We start from the raw sequence: 24,257 nt of genomic DNA, 5'->3' as shown, positions 1-24,257 counted from the left end.
AGGGGGAATGGGGCCAGACACACCTGTGCGACAATTAATTAGTTGTTTCCCAGCCTGCAGGGGGTGGGATTAAGGAACGTCAGGTGATAGATTAATGGATGCCTGGGCCTTATATAAGGACTGAGAGTGAGATCAGTCTGGAGTAGGAATGACAGGGAGCAGGTAGCCTTCTGTGGAAGGCCCTGAGCTAGGGTCTGAAGGGGAAAGGGTAGTTCAGGAGAACCAGCTTCAGTCCCAGTGATCTATACCAGAGCAGGGAAGGATGCAAGCAATGGAGCCCAGAAGGGGCTGGGAATGGTACTCTAGCAAACCAGGCTGGGGGCCAAGCACTCTATCTCAGATCCATAAAGACTCTCAAAGATAGCCCAGAAAGGGGCTGGGAATGGGACCTAGAGGGTGGACTGAAGAGAGGCCCCCAAAAGGCAGAGGAAACTTTTGGTTTGTTGGGACTTTCAGTTTGCTACCCAGGAAGGATTAGGCTTGATTGTGATTTGGCTGGAGGGCTCAACCCCATCTCCAGAACAGACTGGTGTCTGGTAAGCCAAGGAGATCCACCCTGGGGAGAGAAACTGAGGCAGGGAGTGCTGGCAGTGCCACACATGGCCAGCAGGGGGCGATACAGGGCAACCACAATGCCATGACAGAGGGTTACAACTCCTCTAAGCTTGTTTGAATTGAACTTGTTATGAGTATCTCAAACATGCAGAGAATATACAATAACATTTAAAACATATGTTTATGGAGAATATTGATATGATTTTTTCCAGTTACTGTTGTTTAGGCATTTTCAGAAATAAAATACATAAAATTGGCTTGTTCTGTTTTGTTTTAATGTCTGCAAATTAGTACACAGTCCAGTGCAACTTTAGAGGAGCTTCTCTGCAAACACATAACTCCTGCTTATGTCCTCAAGTCATTAGTAAGATGCAATGAGCAACTGGCAGTCTCCTGCTTGCTATACAATGTACAACAGTATAAGTTATAGAAAACAAATGTGCAGCAATATTTTACGGTGTATAAATTACAGCATTTGGTCAATTTTTCTCTTATCTGTTATTGATCCTAGGAGATAAAGGGAGAAAAGATCTACTTATAGATGAGGTTTGAAAAAACTGGTCAAGTCCACAATTTAGCTTGGATGAGAGAGAAGTTTTGAATCTATCAGAACTTCTTTCCCAGAGTAATGCAGCAGAATCCACTTTTGAACCATAGAATTATGTTCATCTGGCTTCCCTTTACCATTTCTGGACAAAGGAAAATGGCAAGAGAACAATAACTTGAAATGGGGGAGGGGGAAATCATAATTACCACATGCTGGTATTGGTATATTTTTCAATTAATGAAGCACTGCTTGTGAACACAATGTAATGCTGTCTTTAGCATGCTAACTTTTATGCAAGTAGTATTAGAAAATAAAGCAAAACATTGTTTTTCATCCCAAATGTGTGAATTTGATAGCTGTAGTGCTGTGTCAGTAAACCTTCAAATTCAACTTTGAACTCCAAGGTTAGTACTAGTATATCCCCCAAGCACTATAATTCTGAATTACCACTGAAGAAGAATCTCTATGCCTTCTATAATACGAAAAATAATCCTCATTTAATTCAGTGTAAACCAAAAGATGTTTCAGTTCTGGTGATGCCATGTTGTATTCTTTAAAATATATAAAGAGCTGTTGTTTATGAAAAGCAGTTTAATAAAAACTAAATCTTTACCAGATTATCTACTTACATAACCCCCATCACTCATAGTATGCAGGCCCTTCACAAACATTAATGTATGTATCCTCACCACACCCAACTAATATTAAAGTGTTATCCCCATCTTACGTTTGGGGAACCAAGGCACAAAGATTAAATAACTTATCCAAGATCATACAGGAACTCCACGCAGAGCTAGAGATAAAGCACACCTCTGAGATGATCTTCCTTCCTTCCTTCCTCTGGGACTGTTTCTACAATGAAGGATCAAAACAAATGGACTCAAAAGCCAAAGCAAAGATTTTTTTTTTTTTAAATTGCAACTGTCCCATAGAACTACTAATGGTATTTAATGTACATATATTTCCAGTGTTAATTATACTGAATACTGCACTGTTGATGAGGAAATGTAGTTTCAGTACTTCCAGGTCTGTTGCTAAGATGAAATGTCTCCCTTTAGAAAACATATTTTTATTGCTCATTACATTTTCCTTACAGACTGTTCAGAATCAGAAGTAAAATCAATAGTTTTCCTGCGGTGCACCATAATGTTTTTTCCCAAGTGCTATACTATGAATACAACCTCCAACTCCATTTATTGCCATGTATGAGATAACACTTTACTTAGTGTCAAATTTCATAAATTCTAGTCCAGTTACAGAAATCTAGGTTAAGATGTATCAGACAAGGATAATTGTGTTTTCCAGTAACTGAAAAGGTACACAATTTTTATTTTTGTCCAGAAAAATATCAGGGTTGCAGGATACCATGATTTATACTTAGCAGTTGTAGGTCACATTCATTTATGGTACCATTTAGTCATCTGTAATTGTAGGTATCCAGATGTAAAAGCTGTTTATCAAGGAACCAGATATTCCTATTTTTTTACTCTACCCACACAGGTTCTCATCTAGACCAGTTGTTGTTTTTCAGTCTAATATTATGAGTGTTTTACAGAAGATGATCTGAAAATACAAATAGCCCTTTCTTGTATTGCTATTAAGGGGAAAAAATATCACCCAAAGGAGCAGTACTTATTTTATGTTTTCTTTGTCCAGGTTCCTATCACATCTACTAGATGGTTTTTACACATAGATGTGTTTAGATTATTCTCTGCAACATTTGGTTGAAAATAAGGACTCTACACTCAGTTTCCTGGATAAAATGAATGTCTGCAACTTTTAACTTATTCCATAAACATATCATATGATATCAATAACCAAAAACATTCTATACTTAGCAATAAAATCTTTTTCTTTTTCTCTCTGGCCACAACAGACTCAAAGCCAAAGGCCACTCAGATTAGTCCCCATAGCCATCCCTCACCCTCCAAGGCATTGGTCCCCAACAAAAGGAAACTGTTATCTTTGCTTGATGTTAAAGTGTGTCCCCCTTTCCCATTATATAAAACTGACCTCACACCTGGGCTTGGCACAAACTATGCCGATGTAATGCTTTGTACACACACTGTCTCCGGCCACTAGAGATGCCATGTAGGAAAGATGGGCAGGAGCTAATAAGGAACCAGGAGGATTCAGATCTGCCAGGCTCCAAAGTGGATAATAGTCTGCTTAGTTTGCCATGCTTAAGATCTTCCTTGAGCTGAAGGTGGGGAGGAATTCAGAAACAGACTGATTGCCTCCACCACTAGGGCTTACCAAGGTCCTTTCTCCACTAGGCAGGGAAAGCATTTTAGCTTATATATCATTATAAGAATAAAAAGGAAAATAGAATAGCTGTGTTATTCACTGAGCACAGTTCATCTTGTGCTCTGAATGAGGCAGGGGTCCTGAGGAAAAAAATAGCATGTTATCATATAATGAAGACCATAACATAACACATATTACACTAAGGGCCAGAATTAAGATTGCACAGGCAAGCTCAATACTGGCATTTCCTAACTTTCAGGTGCTTTGCTTTGCAACCTAAATACATTTTAATGGCTTTTTAATTTAATTTACTTGGGGGGAGATACAGAGGGGCAAAATCTGCAGCGCAGACATTTACCACTTGAGATAAAGGACTATATTAGCAGGCAGTAGGAGAAGGCTGTTATTCTCTGTGAACCAGCCTCTAGAGGATGCAGCATAACAGGGTGTGTTACTTATTCATGCCAAATTCACTCAATAGCCCCATTGTACTGAGAGTTTAGGCAAGGACAGAGATACGGCAGGTTCTTCCTGAGAGGTAGTGTGACTAAATATGTGGGATTTGGACTGCCCCTAACTGGGCTTTATTCCCAGCTTACATGATCTCCCAGTGAGGTGTAGGTTGATGTTTAATAATAAGAGTTGTGACGCATATATAATTATCAACATCCGTCAGAAGTGAGTCAAGAACTCAGGTTTTCTTGATTCTTATTTATTTCTTATTTGTATTTGTGTTTGCTCCTGGATCTCTTGGCTTGCCCCTGAGAAGTGGGGGGGGGCGGTTTCCTACCTCATGTTGTTGCACCCACAGAGGATCAGGACTCCATTGGAGCCATGTGCAGGGTCTTCAGCCTGGTCAGTGAGGGGCATGGCACAGCTCTGTTTACTCTCCCCCTTGCTCTTACAGCTGCTCCATCAGCAGCTAGGCTTTCTATTCCCTGTGATTCCCTAAGCACTGTATGCTGCTCCTGCTGCTGGGACATCAGGAGTCCAGCTTGAGAATGTTCAGGAATTTTGGAATGATGCTACAATTATGCTCAGCAGTGCAAGCCAAAGATGGGAAACGGTGATTTTCAGAACCTTATAATTTAGCCAGACCTGACTAGAGTGTCATGGGATGAGCAAAAGGCACGTCTCTGGCCTCCGGGATTTTCCCCTGTGAATTTGAAAGGCCTGCTGCAATACAATACAATAGAAATGTTAGTTTCTGAAAATGTGGTAAGAATCTTTTATAATGGAAAGTGTTAGGCAACTTAAATATAAGGGTGACTGCCAGCTCCCCTTCTACTTGATCATACATTTTATATATATATAAAATATATACAAATATAAATAGAGAGATGATATAGTGCAGGGGTCAGCAAACCTGTGGAATGCGTGCCAAAGGCGGCACGCGAGCCGATTTTTCGTGGGACGCTGCTGCCAGCCAGGGTGCCAGCCACCACCCCCACTCAACGTGCTGCCAGCCTGGGTGAACTGAACCCGGCGGCGGCCGGGACCCCGGCTGGCAAGAGCCGGTGGACGGAACCCCAGACTGGCAGCGGGCTGAGCAGCTCAGCCCGCCGCTGGTCTGGGGTTCTGTCCACTGGTGTAGTGTATTAAATTTCTCCCTGTAGGAATGTGCTACTTGCGGAGCACCAGGACTGGCAGCCGTAAGTAGTACACCGTAAGTAGCATATTCCTAAAGGGAGAAGTTTAATACACTACACCAGGGTAGGGAAGGCTGTGCGTCCCCAAACAGCTGGCCCACTTCCCACCCCCTGACTGCCCCCCTCATAACTCCTGACCCATCCAATCCCCACCCCGCTCCTTGTCCCCTGACCACCCCCTCCCGGGACTCCCTTCCCCCTGACTGCACCCCTCAGAACCCTTCACGCATCCAAACTCCCCTGCTTCTTGTCTCCTGACCACCGCCACCCGGGACCCCCCCCAACCACCCCCCCCCGGGACTCCACCCCCCCCATCCAAGCCTCCCTGCTCCCTGTCCCCTGATTGCCCGGACCCCTAGCTACACCTCCAACCCCTGACAGGCCCCCCGGGACTCCCACGCCTATCCAACTACCCCATTCCCCTTCCCCTTACCATGCCGCTCAGAGCATCAGGACTGGCAGCCGAAAGTAGAACACCGTAAGTAGCACATTCCTATGGGAAGCAATTTAATACACTACACCCAGCTCCGCTCAGCCCGCTGACAGTCTGGAGTTCTCAAAATATGTTCTCTCACCCCTTATCAAAAATTACACTGCAATTAGCTTAAAAACTTGAAAACTTAAAAACTGTGTATATTACAGTAATTGTTAAAAAATGTATAATGTAAATAAATACATAGGTTTGATGAAACAAAGTAGTTGTACTTATGTGTCTGTGCTTAATTTGTGTTTTCGATGATTTACCTTCTAAAAAAATCTCGCATGTCTCGCACCCCCGAAAGGGCATCTTGCACCCCCAGGGCGTGCGTGCACCCCAGGTTCAGAACCACTGCACTAAACTGATAAGATGTGCATTTTAATTTAATTTTAAATGAAGCTTCTTAAACATTTTAAAAACCTTGTTTACTTTACATACAACAATAGTTTAGTTACATAACATAGACTTATAGAGAGACACCTTCTAAAACTGTTAAAATGTATTACTGGCACGCAAAACCTTAAATTAGGGTGAATAAATGAAGACTCAGCACACCAATTCTGAAAGGTTGCCAACCCCTGATATAGTGTATGCAGATGAACTTAGAAATTGTTTGTACTTATGCAAGTTCCCCATTGAATTTTGTAATATGTAAGAGTTCTGAAGGGTTACTAGAAGAAACTACTTTGCAAAGATTATTATAACAAACTTTAAAAGTACTATATTTAAAAAAGCCAAAGAGAATTTTCTAGATATTGTGCTTGTTTATACTGATTCAAAAGAGCTTTTTACATACTCTTAAACATTGTGGAACAGAAAACTGGAAAATAAAAAAAATGGACTGAAGGGAAAAATAAAGCTTCAGAGATCTGAGGTATCTGTACCCAAGAGAGAGGGACATAGATAACTGAAACAAACCATAAGGAGATGAGTCAGTGGAGAAGTGGCAAGCCCCAATATCTTACAAACAAATCCTTTAAAGGAATATTCTCCATCTTCCATGTTCTCCATGAGAAAATGAATAAAAACCTTAAAAATAATGCATTTTACAACAAAATAAACTTGCTCTGAAATAAAGAACAAATACTCATTAACACAGTGCAAAAGGGAAATTATGAAGAAATGAATACAGAAAGAATGAAAAATCTAAGAATATAGAAGATGACTCACTGCAATTCAAGTAATCCATTACAGAAACAGGGAAATACTGAGACCAGATGGCACAAAGAAGCTTCCATACAAAGCAAAGAACAGCAATGAGTCCAAGATCTGGAAAGCATCCTTCAGTCCAGCACCAAAGGCAGGAAGATGCAGCCATTAAACGGTGGGTTAAAAGACATGTTAAGATGTTAAGCAAATTCATTTGCATGGCTTCATCAGGTAACTGAATTAAAAACTCTCCCACAGTACTGAATTTCAAAAGACTAGCCAGAATAATTTACCTTTGACATTAGACATAAACAAAACAGGTTATAAATGACATACAGGATTCACCTGGCCTTAAATTTCCAAGTTGTGAAGAATTACCTATTACTTTGGGGTTTAATTAACTTCTGTTTTAACTTTTCTAGAGATGAGCAGCCCCTACAAGAAGATTACTCTCTTGTAGAAAGTGTTATTTTTTGTTGAGAGCTAAAGAAATCATAATTGAACTGAGCTCATTGTTTTATCACTTGTTTTGGTTTGTTCCTTTTTTCTTTTTCTTTTTTTTTTTTTTGTAGAATGAATTTATAACTGTGAGTTTTCTTTCTTGTCTAAGTCATTGTGTCCCCTGAAATACGGAAAGAACCTTTATATGACAGGGTCATCTCTCTCTCTGAACTTATCAGAAACAGTTAATGATGGGCCTACTTGTTTGTTTCGCTAAATTAGTGATTTGGGGGATGAACAATTTTGATGCTCAACACCCTAACTCAGGAATAAAATACCACAGCAGTATATGCATCTTAAATACATTTTGATTTACAAGGCACAATACTAGCAGTGACCCAGATCAATAATGTACAAGCTCCTTTGTCCAAGGTATAGAATTTTCAACATTGCAAGTCAGGATAAGCATTGGCTTGGGAGGGAGCTGAAGGCACTTTGTTTTGTTATTTTGCTGCTGAGCTGTTTCAAAGAGAGAAGGGATAGAATACTTCACACACGGAACATTTGAGATGATAATCTCTTCAACCAAGGCTGTGATTTGACACTCATAGGGTGAAGCATAATAGTTACTTCAGTGAACTCAGGTTGAAAAGCAACACAAATTGCTGCATGAGTTTGAAAAGTAGACACCAAATAATAATCAACCATATGTTGTATGTTAAAAGAGTTTTTGCTCACAATTTGAGGGGCACATAGAGAAAAATATAATAGCAAAAGACGAGGATGACCATCATCACAATAGTATTTGCTGGCATGTTTTCCTCTAGATAGTCCCTGTTCATCTCAGGCTGCTGCTTCCTTGTTGCATATAACAGCTGGATGAGTTGATCTTACCTTAAAAATAATTGTATTGGGGTCAAATTCTGCCCTTAAATACATTTACACAATTGTCATTTTCATCAAGGGATTTATATGTCTATCTCTAGGGAAAAATTAGGCTTATATTGTGTTAATGTTTTATACTGTGTATTTTTAAAGCACTTGTTTAATGAATTTTCCTATAAGCCTTCTATTATCAGCATAATAGCTTGATAGGTTTTGTTTGCTTGCTTCTTGCTTGCATTGCCCTGTGCAAGGTAAAAGTATCAAGGAATCATGGCTGAGGCCTGGTCTACACTAGGGTGGGAGATCGATCTAAGTTACGCAACTTCAGCTACGTGAAAAACATAGCTGAAGGCAACATGCTGCGCCTCTCGATCCGGTGGAGTACCGGAGTCGACAGGAGAGACTTGGCTGTCGATTTATCACATCTTCACTAGACGCAATAAATTGACCCCTGCTGGATCGATAGCTCTGGAGGTAAGTGTAGACATGCCCTGAGATTTCACAGATAAAGGTTTAAGATAGTTTCCTTTCTAAACCCACTTTTGATTTTAAAAAGTCTAGTTGCAGCATGACATTTTGCATGCTTTTCATATATCAGAGGAGACTACATTTTTGAACTGTGGAGAATAATTCCTCACAGGCAGAGAAATGGACTCTGGATGTGACCTAACAGGTCTTTTCACAGTATTTATATAGATATAGATATTTAGATATAGATAGATAAATATATATAGAGAGAGAGATAGCTTCCTTTCTCCAGGGGGGCGGGGAACAACCCCACTGGGTTTTGGTTTGTTTTTATTCTGGGGTTTGTTGATTATTTTTACTCTTTTAATGTCACTAAAGTATTTACATGAAAAGTAAACATACTTGAAAGTTCGTTACTAGAAACAGATTCTTATTTCAGTCTGATAATGAGAAACTTTCTTTCCAAAGTTAAAAAGGGAAAGTGATAAAAAAATGTTATTTCTACTAGGCCAATTAATGGAGGAAAAACAAACTTATAGATCTGTCACGAAGCCTAGGAGGGAGATATGATGGGTAGAATCATGAATGACTGAGGGGAATATGGATGGAATTAACTGCCATTGGATATTGGAGAGGTGGGTGGGTAAAGTTATGAATTATTAAGAGGCTTATTTAGTAGAATCTAACATTCGATGGAAAGGGAGTAGAAAATCTGAAAATGCAGTGTTTTGTAGAGCTGGCCTGCTCATCTTAGTTTTAGTTTTCAGAGTGTTCAATTCACAATGTGGTTTCTAATTTTCACAGGAGTATATGTGAAAGCTGCTGATCAATTCTACAAACAGTTTATTATTGTTTAACATACCTAAATTGATTGGACTGAAATAATGAAAACAGATCATTTTTCTGGGGTAAATTGAATAGGAGTTGTTAAATAGCAAGATAAATAATTCAGTCATATTTCAAAAACTGCAGAAAATCAGGTTCTTGATGATTAATTGAAGTTGAAGAGTAGAACATTTCAAAAGACTCTGTCCTTCTGTTCAGCCAGCTCATGATCGGTAGAGTCTGATTTTAGGACATAAGGATTTGGTTCAGTCAAAACTTCGCAATAATCTAGGGCCTACATTTTCAATAGTGACTAGTGATTTTGTGTTCCTAAGTTTTTGGTTGTTCAATCTGGGACAATTTAAAGGGCCCTGATTTTCAGAGAGTGGATACTCAGTGCTTTCTGAAAAACAGGCATTTTTAAGGTGTTTGGTGATGTTGGATGCCCAATTTGGGTCATATTTGAAAATAGAGACCTAGGCACTAAAAGAAAGAAGTTGACAAAAGTGTTGTTGGTATATAGGGGAGTAGTAGGCCCAACTAGTTAGCAAAGTGAGTTCTCAATTGTATTTGTGTGTTACTTACAGAACTGCAAGCTTTTCATGTGGATGATATTTATGCCATTATGGCTGAGGAGTAAATATGCTTACGAAATAGAACACAGAGTATGTGTTATGTTTTATATAATAACTTATTTGTTGTGTTTCCCCTGCTCTCATTTTTTACAGTTGTTTTCCCCTCATTCCTCTCCCTAGAAAAAAGAATGTTTTATATTTTGGGATGAAGAAAATATCACAATCCTGATTCCTGCTTTCCCAATACAGTCCAGAAAAAAAAAAATCTTGTATATTCTACACACCAAACACATAATGGGTTGACACTGTACTGTACTCCATTCACCCAGTGGTCAGAGAACCCACCTTGTATATACAGGGCAAGTCAAATTTTGCTGCATTCATCATATATAATGGGCTGCAAAACTCCAGTGACCATACACTTCCTCTCAATACTGGCCTGAACTCTCCCTGTACCGGGGGAAGGGCAGCTATGAGTTAAAGACCTTAATGCTATAATTAGTATCCACAATATGAGAGGATTGGTGTGTTTAAAGGCTAGAGTTCACATTGCATATGGAACATTAATTGTGAGTTTTCTCACTTTCAAAAGTGCTTTAGACAACTCTAATAACGTTTTTCTAAATGAATGTTTAATTTATTTACAAATACATTTTATCTTGAAAATTTTACTGCATTTGAGTTTTGTGCAGAATATTTCTTACACTGTATCTTTTTTCTGCAAGTCAGTAAATGGGTAAAATCTTAAAAAACTACACACTGTTTATTCTAGAACCAAAAATATAGTCCCCAATATTTGACTAGAAATCTAGAAATGTAGATTCACTTGTGTTCTAGTCAGAGGGAGAAAAAATGCATAAAATGAGTGTATTACAATATCCTTGGTCATTCTGCGGGTGACATAATCTCAGTTACCTACTAAAATGTACTAGGTTGGTTTTTGGGGGGGGTTAAATTTTGCTAACAAAAATAGGAATTCATTGAATTTTTAAATTGTTAACTTCTTTTGACCCAAAGATAAATTTGACCCAATTTATAAATTAAACATAAAATTTACTTATTTATTATGAAGAAATCTGGTGAATTCAATTCAGATTACTCTTAATTTATAGTTTATCTCTTACATTTTGTTCTGCATCTGAAACGATGCCCTTAGTGATACCAGTGCAACCCTACTGCCTTCAGATTATGTGCTTGTGACAGCATCGATACATTTATACAGGTGCAATTGATTTGAATGTAACAATTCTGTTTATGTAGCTGAAGAAGGGACAGAATCTAGCACTTCTGTTAATTTTGTTGGTTGTGTAGTACTAACAAGAATTAAAAAAATAAAATCTATTTTTTGTCTATAAAGTCAGCAGGTATAACTGGGAGCAGATCTTTTGAATAAGGTGTTGCCATTTTTCAGTCAGTTCTCAAAAGTACACCCACACTTTAACCGTGAAATTACTGATATGTACTTTCAACATTAACTCCAGGTTATTGAGTTGGGCTGAGAATTTCCATCTGTCATGCTCGTCTGCCTAGAGGTCACTGCTTGTCTGTATCCTAAGAAAGTAAAGTCAAAAAGTGATAAACAGTGTGCTTTCTCTTTAACCCTTAGTTATCTTTTTCCCTTTCAGCGCCCTCCTTGATAGGTATGGTAAGGAAGGACTGGGCTTCCCAAAACAGCATTGCCCTCTCCTGGCAAGAGCCTGACTTTCCCAATGGAGCCATTCTGGACTACGAGATCAAGTACTATGAGAAAGTAGGTCTTGCTTAGAACATCAACTAAATAACACTCTACAGAGCAGCATGTTATATATTGAAATATCTGTATATTTTTTAACTTGTAAACTTGTTCTCACTTTACCCCACATGCAATCATTAGGTTTAAGTGTTAATTTTGTTTTGTACTGATCTATTTATGTTTTAATTTGTCTTGTTTTATGTCAGATTTGAGTACAGTAGACGAAAACAGATATGCACATCTCATGGTGTCACATTAGTGAGGTTTATAAACAATGTTAAATATGTGGCCCCTTTGATGTGTTTTGATGTCTGCCATGATATTGTTGATATAATACAATTCTGATAAATGTCATAGTGATTACATTTTTTGTGGTCTGATTTAGCAACAACCTGAGGCCAAATTACACGGTACACATTTCTAGCTACAGGATTAGCAAAGAACAGAGAATATTAGACTAAATAAAATGGCATTGTTTTTAAGATTAAAAAGAGAAATGAGAACCACATAAGAAACAAATATTCATATCACAAGTCTGGACCCAAAATCTTCAAGCCCATTTGGGCAAAGGTGCACACACTCTTCCCTCACTCCAGATGTAGATGTGCACACATGTAAGCACAAACTGGGGTCTGCTTTTGCTCTCATCCATTCTGTGCACATTTGCACACCCCAGTTTGAAGAGTAAGCCTTGCTACAGAATAAACATTTGTGGTAATTGGTACCTTCATGCTTTGAGACATATCCAAGAATTTTCAGGTATCTGCATCTCAACCTGTCAAACTAAGGAGATAATAGTATTTCCTTTTCCCTTTCTAAGAAGCACAAAGCAATGAATGGAAAGGAGAAAAGAGCCCTGAGGAGGAAGACATAAAGCAGAGACGGGAAAAGGGAGTTATATTTTTACTTTGTAAATATCTGGGCTTCTTGTTTTTCAGCCTGAGAAGTTCTGAGTCTGCAGTTCTGTGCACAGTTATGCTGTTTTATTAAAGCTAGAATTGAGAAAAGTCCAACAATTGAAATTACTCAAATTGAAAAACAAGTTACACTGTTTATCTTATTTGATAAACACACAAATGAGGCCTGGAAAATCCACAGATTCCAGGGATCCTCAAGGATGTATTCCATAACTTTTACCATGTTGCTTCCCTATTATGACTTGATCTGGCACTTGTTTTATTTATCAACAATAAAAAAATCTGACTTTAAATACTGTACTCTATTAAGAGATTAATTCAACTGCAGGAAACATTTTGGCTCATTCCAGAGATCTGCCCATCAAAGTTTTAGAAAGGATATTAAGTTTTAAGCACAAACTTAGTTGCACAAACTCATTGGTACATTATACCCTGAAGACAAATACAGTGTTACTGAGCAACTTGGCACAGGAATTCTCTTTAGTAGTGTCAACAGGGCACTAAAATCTAGCACTGCCTAAGGAAGTTGACCTTTGCACAGTAGAGTCACATGCGTCATAGACTTTAAGGTCAGAAGGGACCATTATGATTGTTTAGTCTGATCTCCTGCACAACGCAGGCCACAGAATCTGACCCACCCACTCCTGTAACGAACCCCTAACCTATGTCTGAGCTATTGAAGTCCTCAAACTGTGGTTTAAAGATTTCAAGGTATATATACCTCAAACAAATCCTGTCCAACCCCATATAGGAAGCACCATTTTCTTTTCTAGTCCTTTATAATGCATCAGGGGTATTTTTCTACTGTAAGCAATTCTTTCTCTTTCACATGGCGGGGGGGGAGGAGGATTCATTGTTGGCATAAGCACATGCTTCTCCCAGTGGTTATTTTGCCCTTAGTGCCTTGTGGTAGTCACTCATTGTACTGAATCAATAATTTTTTAACAAAGCTCCTTTTGTCAATAGCCTATAGGAGAACACTCTTTTGGCAGTACTAATTAGAAGGCAAACTGGGAGACAAGCATGGGCAGCAACAACTGTGGGAAGATTATTTAGGGGGAAAAAAGATATATGTTACAACTTCCTCTGAAACATCAGGCATGTACCACTCTTGCAGGCCAGATTCTGGAAAGATAGACTAGAATCATGTGCTATACTGTGATACTGAAATAGGAAATTTGATTTGATGCCATTTTAATGTGTTTGATGTAGCCATATTAATGTTTTTATTTAACACCATTGAAATGTTATTTATATAGCACCTTTGGAGTACATTAGGCTTTGCAGACATGATAACGAATGGGTATAATGGCCAAATGCAAAGCAAAATTGTACGCTGAAATGAAGAGGACAGCTCCTATGCCAAAACCAACAAATACAAGTATGGCCTTTACAAAAATCTATTTGTCCTCACCCTGAAACTCCACAGAGTACAGTTACTAAAACCCCAGAAGAGCGATATTACAGTAAAAGCTGTGTTATCCAGCACTTTATCAACCGGAAACTCTATTAACTGGCATTTCTGATATCTCCTAATACAAATCTTCAATCTAGTAACCGGGACTAGTTTACTGCCCAGGAGGTTATGCAATTGCACATTCTGCACTCTGCTTTTATGCAAAAGAGGAGGAAGACAAGCAAGCAAGCTGATATCAGGGATTTATTCAAAAAAGCAACTTCCAGGGTGTGTCATAGGGTCATTACAGATTCAGCCCAATCTCCTACACCTTCTACATCTACAGTAATAATTGATGTTGACAGTGATGACCCTGAGGTACTACAAGATCCTGAGGTGCCTTCTGAATCACCAAAAAAAGATTAAATTATGTTCAGTATAGTTTTAGTGTTAAGTGTATTTGTAGTGATCTGGGTGTACACTATATGCTGCTCATAGTGATATGTAGTGTCATAAGATAACCTACTGTATAGAAAACTTTAACTGTATACACCTAAGTGTTTCAAGAAACCAACCACTCTGCAGTGCAGTACTACTACTGGATTGGTGAATACCTGTATATTGTATGACTGTATTTTATACTTTATTCATTTTATTGTATTCTAATTCTTTGAAAATTAGTATTCCATTGGTAAAGTATAGCTCTCAGTTAACCGGAATATTTGATTAACCCGCACCCACCCCCCCCACATTCCCCCAACATGCTGGATAGCAAAGTTTTTACTGTAGAAGGGATGTCTAGAATCACAGAAGCTTCTCAGCAATATTTGGTGATGGAAATATCAGCAGTCAAGTTCTCAGTGGCCACTACAAGCCTGAAATGGGACTGTTGTCATAAACGTGTAGAGACTGTGAAGATCTGACATAGCAATGTGAATGATGTTACCGCACGGACATCCTTGTATTGTGAACTTTGAAAATTGTGGCCAGCATTCTGATTTATGCCTAATTGGAGTCCCAAAAAGAGTTTGGTTATGCCCAGTTTACTATGGGTCTCTCTTAAGTGGAAAGACACAGTTCTAAGGCCTCAAAATAAGTTTGTCCATCAAACCTAAACTCAAGACAGCTGAGAAGTTCTGTACAATAAATGTGAAGTTCTCACTATGCAAGGAAAAGAAAAGTCTTCAGGAGGCAATAAAAATGCATATAGTGATGCATAATTCCCAACCAATCTTCATTTGCCCCGGGTATTGCTATAAAGACAACCGCAATAAGAATGGAACAGATATTGCAGAGTATTCTTAGTTTTTTTCCTGTATGGTATCCCATTTGCCTCCCATTCATATTAGAGGGAAGACTGGGTTTTTCCTCCACAGACATTGCAGAACCGAGTGCCTCCATCGAACACTCCGTTATTTGAAAGCAGCATCTAGAATCTCAATTCATCTGAATAACACAATGAGTGACAATAGTTTAACTCTGTGAAACCCTGAGGATTTCAGCAGAATTATTGGATTATATTTAATCCTTTTAAAAGTAACAGTTTGTGTTCCCTGGAGCTTTCTTTGGTGATTTGTGGGAACGGGCCAGAGAGACATTCTAGACCTCTATAGGGAGTTCTGCATTCATTTAACTATAGCCACCAGGACTTAGTCATCCCATGAACAAAACTTCTTGTCCCTCACGTGCTTTTAATATTGCTCAGAAGATATGGGAAGCTTTAGTACTGGGATCACAATGGAATTTTTCCTGCTGAGGCCAAACTGGCATGTGGTCAAGGGGTTTTCACCTCCTCACAGCCTCTGGGAGGCACAATTGGTTTGAAAACAGTAAAATACAGAAGTTCACATAATGCTATTAAGATCACTGACGTGTCGCAACTTGCAGCCATTGCCCAGTGCTGGTAGAGGCTAAAAGAGCCAGTTCCTAGAGGTAAATGACGTCTGGGACTCTGCTGTTGGACCTTTTTGAGAACTCAGCCTTATTGAGGGAGCAGGAACAAACCATCCCGATATGCAGAAAGAATAGCAAATATGACAGGCGACCAGCTTGGCTTAACAGTGAAATCTTCAGTGAGCTTAAACACAAAAAGGAAACTTACAAGAAGTGGAAACTTGGACAGATGACTAGGGAGGAGTATAAAAATATTGCTTGAGCATGCAGGGGTGTAATCAGAAATGCCAAAGTACAACTGGAGTTGCAGCTAGCAAGGGATGTGAAGGATAACAAGGAGGGTTTCTACAGGTATGTTAGCAGCAAGAAAAAGATCAGGGAAAGTGTGGGACCCATAATGAATGAGGGAGGCAACCTAGTGACCGATGATATGGAAAAAGCTGAAGTACTCAATGCTTTTTTTGCCTCGGCTTTCACAGACAATGTCAGCTCCCAGACTGCTGCACTGGTGAGCACAGTATGGGAAGGAGGTGAGCAACCCTCAGTGGTGAAAGAACAGGTTAAGGACTATTTAGAAAAGCTGGACATGCACAAGTCCATGGGTCCAGATCTAATGCATCCAAGGGTGCTGAGGGCGTTGGCTGATGTGATTGCAGAGCCACTGACCATTATCTTAAAACTCGTGGTGATCGAGGGAAGTCCTGGACAATTGGAAAAAGGCAAATATAGTGCCCATCTTTAAAAAAGGGGAAGAAGGAGAATCCAGGGAACTACAGACCAGTCAGCCTCACCTCTGTCCCTGGAAAAATCATGGAGCAGGTCCTCAAGAAATCCATTTTGAAGCATTTGGAGGAGAGGAAAGTGATCAGAAACAGTCAGCATGGATTCACCAAGGGCAAGTCATGCCTGACTAATCTAATTGCCTTCAATGATGAGATAACTGGCTCTGTGGACATGGGGAAAGCGGTGGACATGATATACCCTTGACTTTAGCAAAGTTTTTGATACAGTCTCCCACAGTATTCTTTCCAGCAAGTTAAAGAAGTATGGATTGGATGAATGGACTATAAGGTGGATAGATAGCTGGCTAGATCATCAGGCTCAATGGGTAGTGATCAACGGCTTGGTGTCTAGTTGGCAGCCGGTATCAAGTGGAGTGCCCCAGGGGTCGGTCTTGGGCCCGGTTTTGTTCAACATCTTCATTAATGATCTGGAGGATGGTGTGGACTGCACCCTCAGCAAGTTTGCAGATGACACTAAGCTGGCGGGAGAGGTAGATACACTGGAGGTTAGGGATAGGGTCCAGAGTGACCTAGACAAATTGGAGGATTAAGCCAAAAGAAGTCTGATGAGGTTCAACAAGGACAAGTGCAAGTCCTGCACTTAGAATGGAAGAATCCCATGCACTGCTACAGGCTGGGGACCGACTGGCTAAGTGGCAGTTCTGCAGAAAAGGACCTGGAGATTACAGTGGATGACAAGCTGGATATGAGTCAACAGTGTGCCCTTGTTGCCAAGAAGGTAACGGCATGCTGGGCTGCATTAGTAGGAACATTGCCAGCAGATCGAGGGAAGTGATTATTCCCCTTTATTTGACACTGGTGAGGCCACATCTGGAGTACTGTATCCAGTTTTGGGCCGCCCACTACAGAAAAGATGTGGGCAAATTGGAGAGAGTCCAGTGGAGGGCAATGAAAATGATTAGGGGGCTGGGGCATATAATTTACGAGGAGAAGCTGAGGGAACTGGTCTTATTTAGTCTGCAGAGGAGAAGAGTGAGGGGGGATTTGATAGCAACCTTCAACTACCTAAAATGGGGTTCCAAAGAGGATGGAGCTTGGCTGTTCTCAGTGGTGGCAGATGACAGAACAAGGAGCAATTGTCTCAAGTTGCTCAAGTTGGGGAGGTCTAGGTTGGATATTAGGAAAAACTATTTCACTAGGAAGATGGTGAAGCACTGGAATGGGTTACCTAGGGAGGTGGTAGAATCTCTATCCTTAGAGGTTTTTAAGGCCCGGCTTGACACAGCCCTGGCTGGGATGATTTAGTTGGTCCTGCTTTGAGCAGGTGGTTGGACTAGATGACCTCCTGAGGTCTCTTCCCACCCTAAGCTTCTGTGATTCTATGACCTTGTGCTCAGGGCAGAGACCTGACGTATTGGCAAGCTCTGGGTCTCCACACAGGCTTGTGGCCTCTTATCACTCAACCCCCTCATCCCCCTTGTATGTTGGGAGTTCTAGGGAGAGAAGTTTTCACAACTGAGCTGAGTCTCTGGGGTAGACAGGGCAGTTATTGTTTGGTTCTAAAGCTCTGTAACCCTTTCTGGAACCTGGCATGTGAGAGCAGGGGGTGAGAATTATAGTGCCCCTCCCCAATGTATAACTGATAAAGTGCCAATTAAACCCATCCCATGTGCCTGTCCTTCATGTGGCTGCTTGTCCTGGTCAAAGGATTATAAAGTTTGGGTCAGTCTGGCAGGGGGGAAAAAATCTGAAAATCTCATTCCAAACTTCCATTACTGTGTGATAGAAAATTTTCCTTTGCTTGAATACTTCTGTGATATTATCAGCTACAGAATATCATGCACCTGAAATAACATTGTATCTTGAAACCTGGCAAATTCACATATCTTATTTCTAGTAGATGATGAATCATTCCAAAAACTGTCCATTTAGCAACATATGTCACCTTAGATGATAAGTGAGTCTGCACAGAGACAAACAATCCATTAAATGTTTGATGCTAGAAATCCAAGAGGTACTCTGCAAAGAAGTTCTTGATATCCCCTGCTTCACTGTCCTCAGAGGTACTAGACATTTGCAAATTAAATCTTTTAGTATGATATTCCTGATACCTGCCCATATGATTCCATAATGATTTAACATTGGGTATTGCCCACATATTCAGGGTCTTCCTGATCACCATATTTGGGGTCGGGAAGAAATTTTTCCCCCAGCTCAGATTGGCAGAGACCTGGTGGGTGTTTTGCCTTCCTCAGCAGCATGAGGCAATTAAAGAGAACTAAAGTAAATGGTGGATTCTCTGTAACTTGATGTCTACACTCTACCATTCTTTTGAATTGAATTCTGTGGGGTTATAGAATTTAATAAATAAAAGAGAGAGTCTCTTTGAGTAGTATGGACCAGGGAAAATTAGTTTTCAGGTGAGATTTTGAGGACAGATGAAGAGCTGTTACTTTATAACTACTTTTTATTAAGCTGATGAAGTGGAGAGATGTAGCAGAGCATCGGGTTTAAGGAATTTTGAGGGCAATATGACCTTGCTAATTTTCCCATCAGCCTGAAGTTGTATTGACTTTACTCACATAAGAAATGATGCTCAACTTCAAAATCAAATATTTAAACAAACTTTTCCATTTCTTTGAATCATGTGATTTCAAATGAATAAACCTGAATGGGGACAGTAACATTCCTAAGATCAGCTCAAGGTAAATAATTTTTGTAGGAGCAATGTGAAGTTTTAAAAACTTAAAATGGGTATTTTTTTAAATATCAGTGGGCAATCAATATTAAATATCAGGATTAGGTACAAATGAACAAATGGAAAATTGTTAATGCGTCAGGAAGTTTCTTCCAAAGTGCCTGCATACAAGTGTGTTATGCAGAACTTAAACCATTTTGAAAAGTGTGTTTACATATTATTGTTGATAAATACTTCTATTATAGGAATTTTCTATTAAATTCCGAGGATATGAACTCTCAGAATGTGTGCTCAATATTCTTTAAAAGTCATAGTGTGTGTGCACAATAGATTATGTATTCTAAATCCTGAGTCTAGGAAAGCTGCATGCTACATGAATATACATGGGCTTGTAAATTGCTATTTTATGACTTGCCACTTTTCCAAATCCATAGTAAAGAATAGATTGTACAGTGTTAGGCACAGCTCTGTACTGGAAATGTTGTAGAGCTGCACCGTGGAGGCATTCTGCCTCAGAGGGCAAGAATGCCTCCCAGAGCTCCACAGTACATAGGGAAGTGCTCAAACTGCTCCATTCCGTTTGGGAGTACAGCTTACTCTCCCGCATATGGCCTGCCAGTTTTCCTCCCCTCCATTTTTGCGGCACCGTGTGCTCTCTTGGGGAAGTAAGAAGGGATAGGTCTCTGCAATTCACTTGAGTGCAGAGAGTACAGTTCTGCCCACCCATTAGGTGTGTGACGTTCCAAGTCCTTCCTGCTCTCACACACACACTACACCTACGTGAGGCACAGCCAGAATTTTACCCTAAATACTTTTCAAAACACTTTATAAATGTAGTCAGTAGATAAAGGAGCTCTCTACATTTCTGGTTGAAGGAGGTTGATGTTAGTAAGCTACAGTAATGTTATTCCCTTTTGTCCCATAGCCTCCTGCGATATCTACACCACATAGTGTAGCTCGCTTGATTCTTTTCAAGTCTCTCATAGTAGTGAATAGTTTAACAATAAAAGTTTTTCAATTATTCTTTTACATAATTTGTGATTGAGTCAAAAATGTTAGGCTTGTGCAGAGGCCACCATTTTGCAACTAATGCCATATTTCCCTTACCTACTAAGGTTGCCACCTCTGAGGTAGAAAAAACAGGACATCTGGGATGACCATGAGCCTATAAAATTGGACAGCTGGTAGTGTGTACTGTGCACCCTGACAGATATTCCTCTTTTGAGGGACTATCCTTGGAAAACAATGGATAGGTGGCAGGCAACCCTGTTACCTACCAGCAATTGCTTTCTGAATTCAGGTTATGACTTTATCTTAGATTTTAAAATGAGGAAGAATATACTTTTAAGCTTCCATTTAAAAAATATATTTTATATCATAGCCACATGTGCTGGGCACTTCATAATAGACATAGGAAGACATGCACCCTACCCCAGTGAGCTTACTGTCTACAGGGACATGCTGACAGTAATACAGATGTGCGGTAGTTTGATTTAGGTATGTGGCCATTATAGTGGTTCAGTAAATAGTTTTTATGTATAATAAGTATGAAAGATATAGGCTAGTGAATATTATTCTTATTAAGGATGGGTAGCCAGTTCAGCAAAAAGGGTCAGGCCCGCACAAAGTTTTAGAGTGTAAACAATTTTCACATTATTTTTAAATTGTCTAAACTCTGCACTTCTGGAGTCTCAGTGCAACCAGAAGTGCCGACATAGAGCATGTCTACATAGTGCAGCAGTGCTCACTAGTGGGTTGTAAATTCTAATGCCCATTAATGTGTTGCAATCTATATAGACCCTGCTGGCATGCACCAAAAGTTCTCCAGAGCATGTTCACTGTAATATGTCTACGTGGACCAGTGAGTGCGCCACATGTTGGTGTGCTTTAGAATTCACATCTCACTGGTACACCTTGCTGCATGCTGTGTAAGAGAACAATATTTCTGTTGCGGCCAGAAGCCGGAAATGTAAGTCTCATGAGATAACCCCGTTCTCATGAGAGGTCGAGTGTTTTTGCAGAGCCAAGAATTCTGAATAATTTGGATAAGTACGTGAACTTTTGAACACTGATGTAAAATCAACCTCTAGACTTCCTGCAGTTGATGATAGTTCAAGGAATTGATCAGCATTCTCACCACAAGCTTCATGAATGTTCCTTGCTTTTTCAGCATAAGGAAGCACTTCAAAACCACTGCCAAATAAACCACACCTTGAGAATTTTAAAAATAATTACTGCAAATGTGCTTTGGGAGATAAACCATTAAAACAAAATTGCCTAGCTGATTCTAGTATAGTGAGTGGTGTTTAGTAGGCTTTTCAGTTTCCCTATTCTGCTGTTATTAATGTAGATCCCCAAGGGAAAATCTGTAAGAGCTTAGATTCTCAAATGAGAAAAATCTAGGTCTCAGCACTGTTGCAAATGAGGTGAATAATTATGAGGCCTCTCTGACCAGATATCATTTTTGCCTTTGGGAAAAACCCAAAGACCTTACAGCAGCCATTATTAATGACACGGATATAATTACTATTAGGAGAAAAGGAAATCTAGCCTCTAAATATCAATTACATATAGCCCAGGGTTCTATCAGAGAGATTCTGCACTAGGCCTTCCCCATTAGCTGCCTTGGTTTGTCTGTCCTCCTAATGGGTTTCTTCAATTATTTAGAGCTAGCTTCTAAAACTTTGTATTTAATAATAAAGTGGTCCAGAGAGCTATTACTGTTATCATTCCTGCTAAACCAAAGATCTCACCGAGAAATATTATGCTGTTTAAGCAATCCTAGTGGACATTATTTAAAGAAAACATACTCAGTGCTTGCTTTTCTAGTGTTCCCTTCTGTAGTCAATACCTTTTTTCTTTTTTTTAACATGACATAAGCATTGCATGACAGTAAGAGACATAAATGTAAAAAAAAGTGCATTTAGTACTTTTGAGTGGGTAATCCAAAAAGTAATGAGGAGTAATCAGCTATTTACATTTGATTGTTATTCCAGTGTGTTTACCTTCTACTGGCAGATTTAAAAATGACTATGACTCTTTGATCATAACTTTTCGTAAGGAAATAAAGATAATGAGCTGTTTTACATTTCATTTCTGGAACTTTACATTAAACCCATAAACCCAATAGACTAGATATTTAAATGTAGTACATCTAAAAACCAGTTGTTAGCCACAAGTGTTTTTCACTTGTGATTTAGGCTTGAAAAGTATATGCAAAGACAGGTTACAAATCCATAAATACAGCATTACACAGCTAGTTGGGTACCTCAAAAATAGCAGATGATAGAAATGGATTTCTGAGAAAAGTTGTGCTCAACTTCCATTCTATCCAAGCGTTAGAAGCCCATACTTAAGAAAAAATAGTTTTCAAATAATTTAGTAACACAGCAAGAATAATATAGTTAACTACACTCATCAGCTGTTAGTGTGAAGAGTTAAGATAAATAGGCTTAAAAATTAAAATATACAGCAGCCTAGTGTCTTTCAGATCACGCTAAGGAACAAAATATAGATGAACATAGGATGAAAAGGACATTTTGGATCTCTGTTAAAGATTTGACACAGCAAATGCTTATAGGAGACTAATATAATCTTTTAAGCAACAGAGTAATTGAACATACCAATTTAGACACTGTTGTATTGAGAACTAGTTTCTATTTGTTTTCCTTTTGACATACAGGTGCATTGGCTAGTCGTGGCAGGAACTCACCATCTTGAAAAATCAGGCCACTTATTTAGGTTCCTGAATATGGATTTAAGAGACTCATTCTGGATAGCCAAAAAATGGTAGTGTGTCAGTTCCAGGAAGTATAGAGTTAATTACATAACGGCACAGCTACCAAATAATGATTATATAGACAAGTATAATTTCTTTCCTTACAAATTAAATGCAGTGTTTGGAGACACCCATTACGTTGAAGTCTGCTAAGTAATTATCCTAGGAACTGAATAAGCTTACTATCCTGAACTATCCTGAACCTTGGCCAAAATCTTTATCCTTGAACATAAACCATTTTGAAGACCAAAGGTGGTTCACTGTTTTCATAAAGCACAAGCGGTTTGTTGCCCCCCAAATCCTCCTTCCCCTGAAACGATCGTCATGGATTCATAGATAGAGGCCAGAAGGGGCAATTATGATCACCGAGTCTGATCTCCTGTATAACAGACAGTAGCATTTCACCCAGTAATTCCTATGAGCCCTATAGCTTGTACTTATTTCCAGTTTTAATATTATGTCTTTGTCTAAACTAAAGCACATTCTAGTATGTTACCTTCTTCCTGTGTAGTTTCCTATAGACTTCATTCAAATTGCCTCTTAACCTTCTGTTCCCACCCCAACTCCATCAGTTTTCAGTTCTTTTCAGTTCCACTGACCTAATCCAGCTCTCTTCTCACAGGCAGCTCAATTTGTTTTGGTTTTTAAGTCCTCCCTTGTACCCTAAGCCCAGTGACACCATTTTCCGTTTCACTGTGCTTCTTTTTCTGGTTCATCTTCAAACCTCTCCAGTTTCATAGACCTAAATTCTGGATTTCCCCTAGGAGATCCCTTCTTTTTCCGATATCCAAGTAGGGCCATTTTAGTGTCTTGGTATTATAGAATCAGCTGCTACCATAAAAATCTCATAATTTCAAATTCTCGCCCGCCATCATGTGTTCACAATGTGTTCTGATGTGCCAGTGACCTGAGGAAGTTTGGAGTTTTTGAATATGCTGACATTATGATGTAAAAGAAAGAACTGTAGGAACAAAGACCCGAAAATAAGACTCACTGGATCCAGTTGGTTAGAGCCAGCCCGAGGGCTAATTTATTCAGAGAATGAAGAGTGGGGATCAAATTTTGGGACATGAAAAGCACCTAGTTTATTTGGAGTGAGGGAGGCACAAGGTTGGGAAGCTGAGCAAGGTGAGACAAGATCTCAGAAGATAAACTGATAAACATCCTGACTTGTCCATACCGAATCAAGACTCTTAATTGTCTGAGGTGTGCCTGTTATTCTAATACTCACTGTCAAGAAACTAGAAACGTTGCCATCCCAGGTATTTCCTCCCAGTTTGC

The 24,257-nt window shown here is 39.4% G+C and overlaps 1 protein-coding gene across 1 annotated transcript in view; it reads left to right on the top strand.

Moving 5' to 3' along the window:
• The window catches only part of EPHA6 (EPH receptor A6), an 833,227-nt gene that overhangs the window by 555,890 nt on the left and 253,080 nt on the right, over positions 1 to 24,257 (top strand). Inside the window, 1 exon segment of the mRNA XM_043538468.1 lies at positions 11,445 to 11,569. Coding sequence (XP_043394403.1) covers positions 11,445 to 11,569 — 125 coding nt within the window.

This window comes from Chelonia mydas, chromosome 1 (assembly GCF_015237465.2).
Source record: "Chelonia mydas isolate rCheMyd1 chromosome 1, rCheMyd1.pri.v2, whole genome shotgun sequence".
Classification (NCBI taxonomy): domain Eukaryota; kingdom Metazoa; phylum Chordata; order Testudines; family Cheloniidae; genus Chelonia; species Chelonia mydas.
This window is presented reverse-complemented; position numbering and strand designations above follow the sequence as displayed.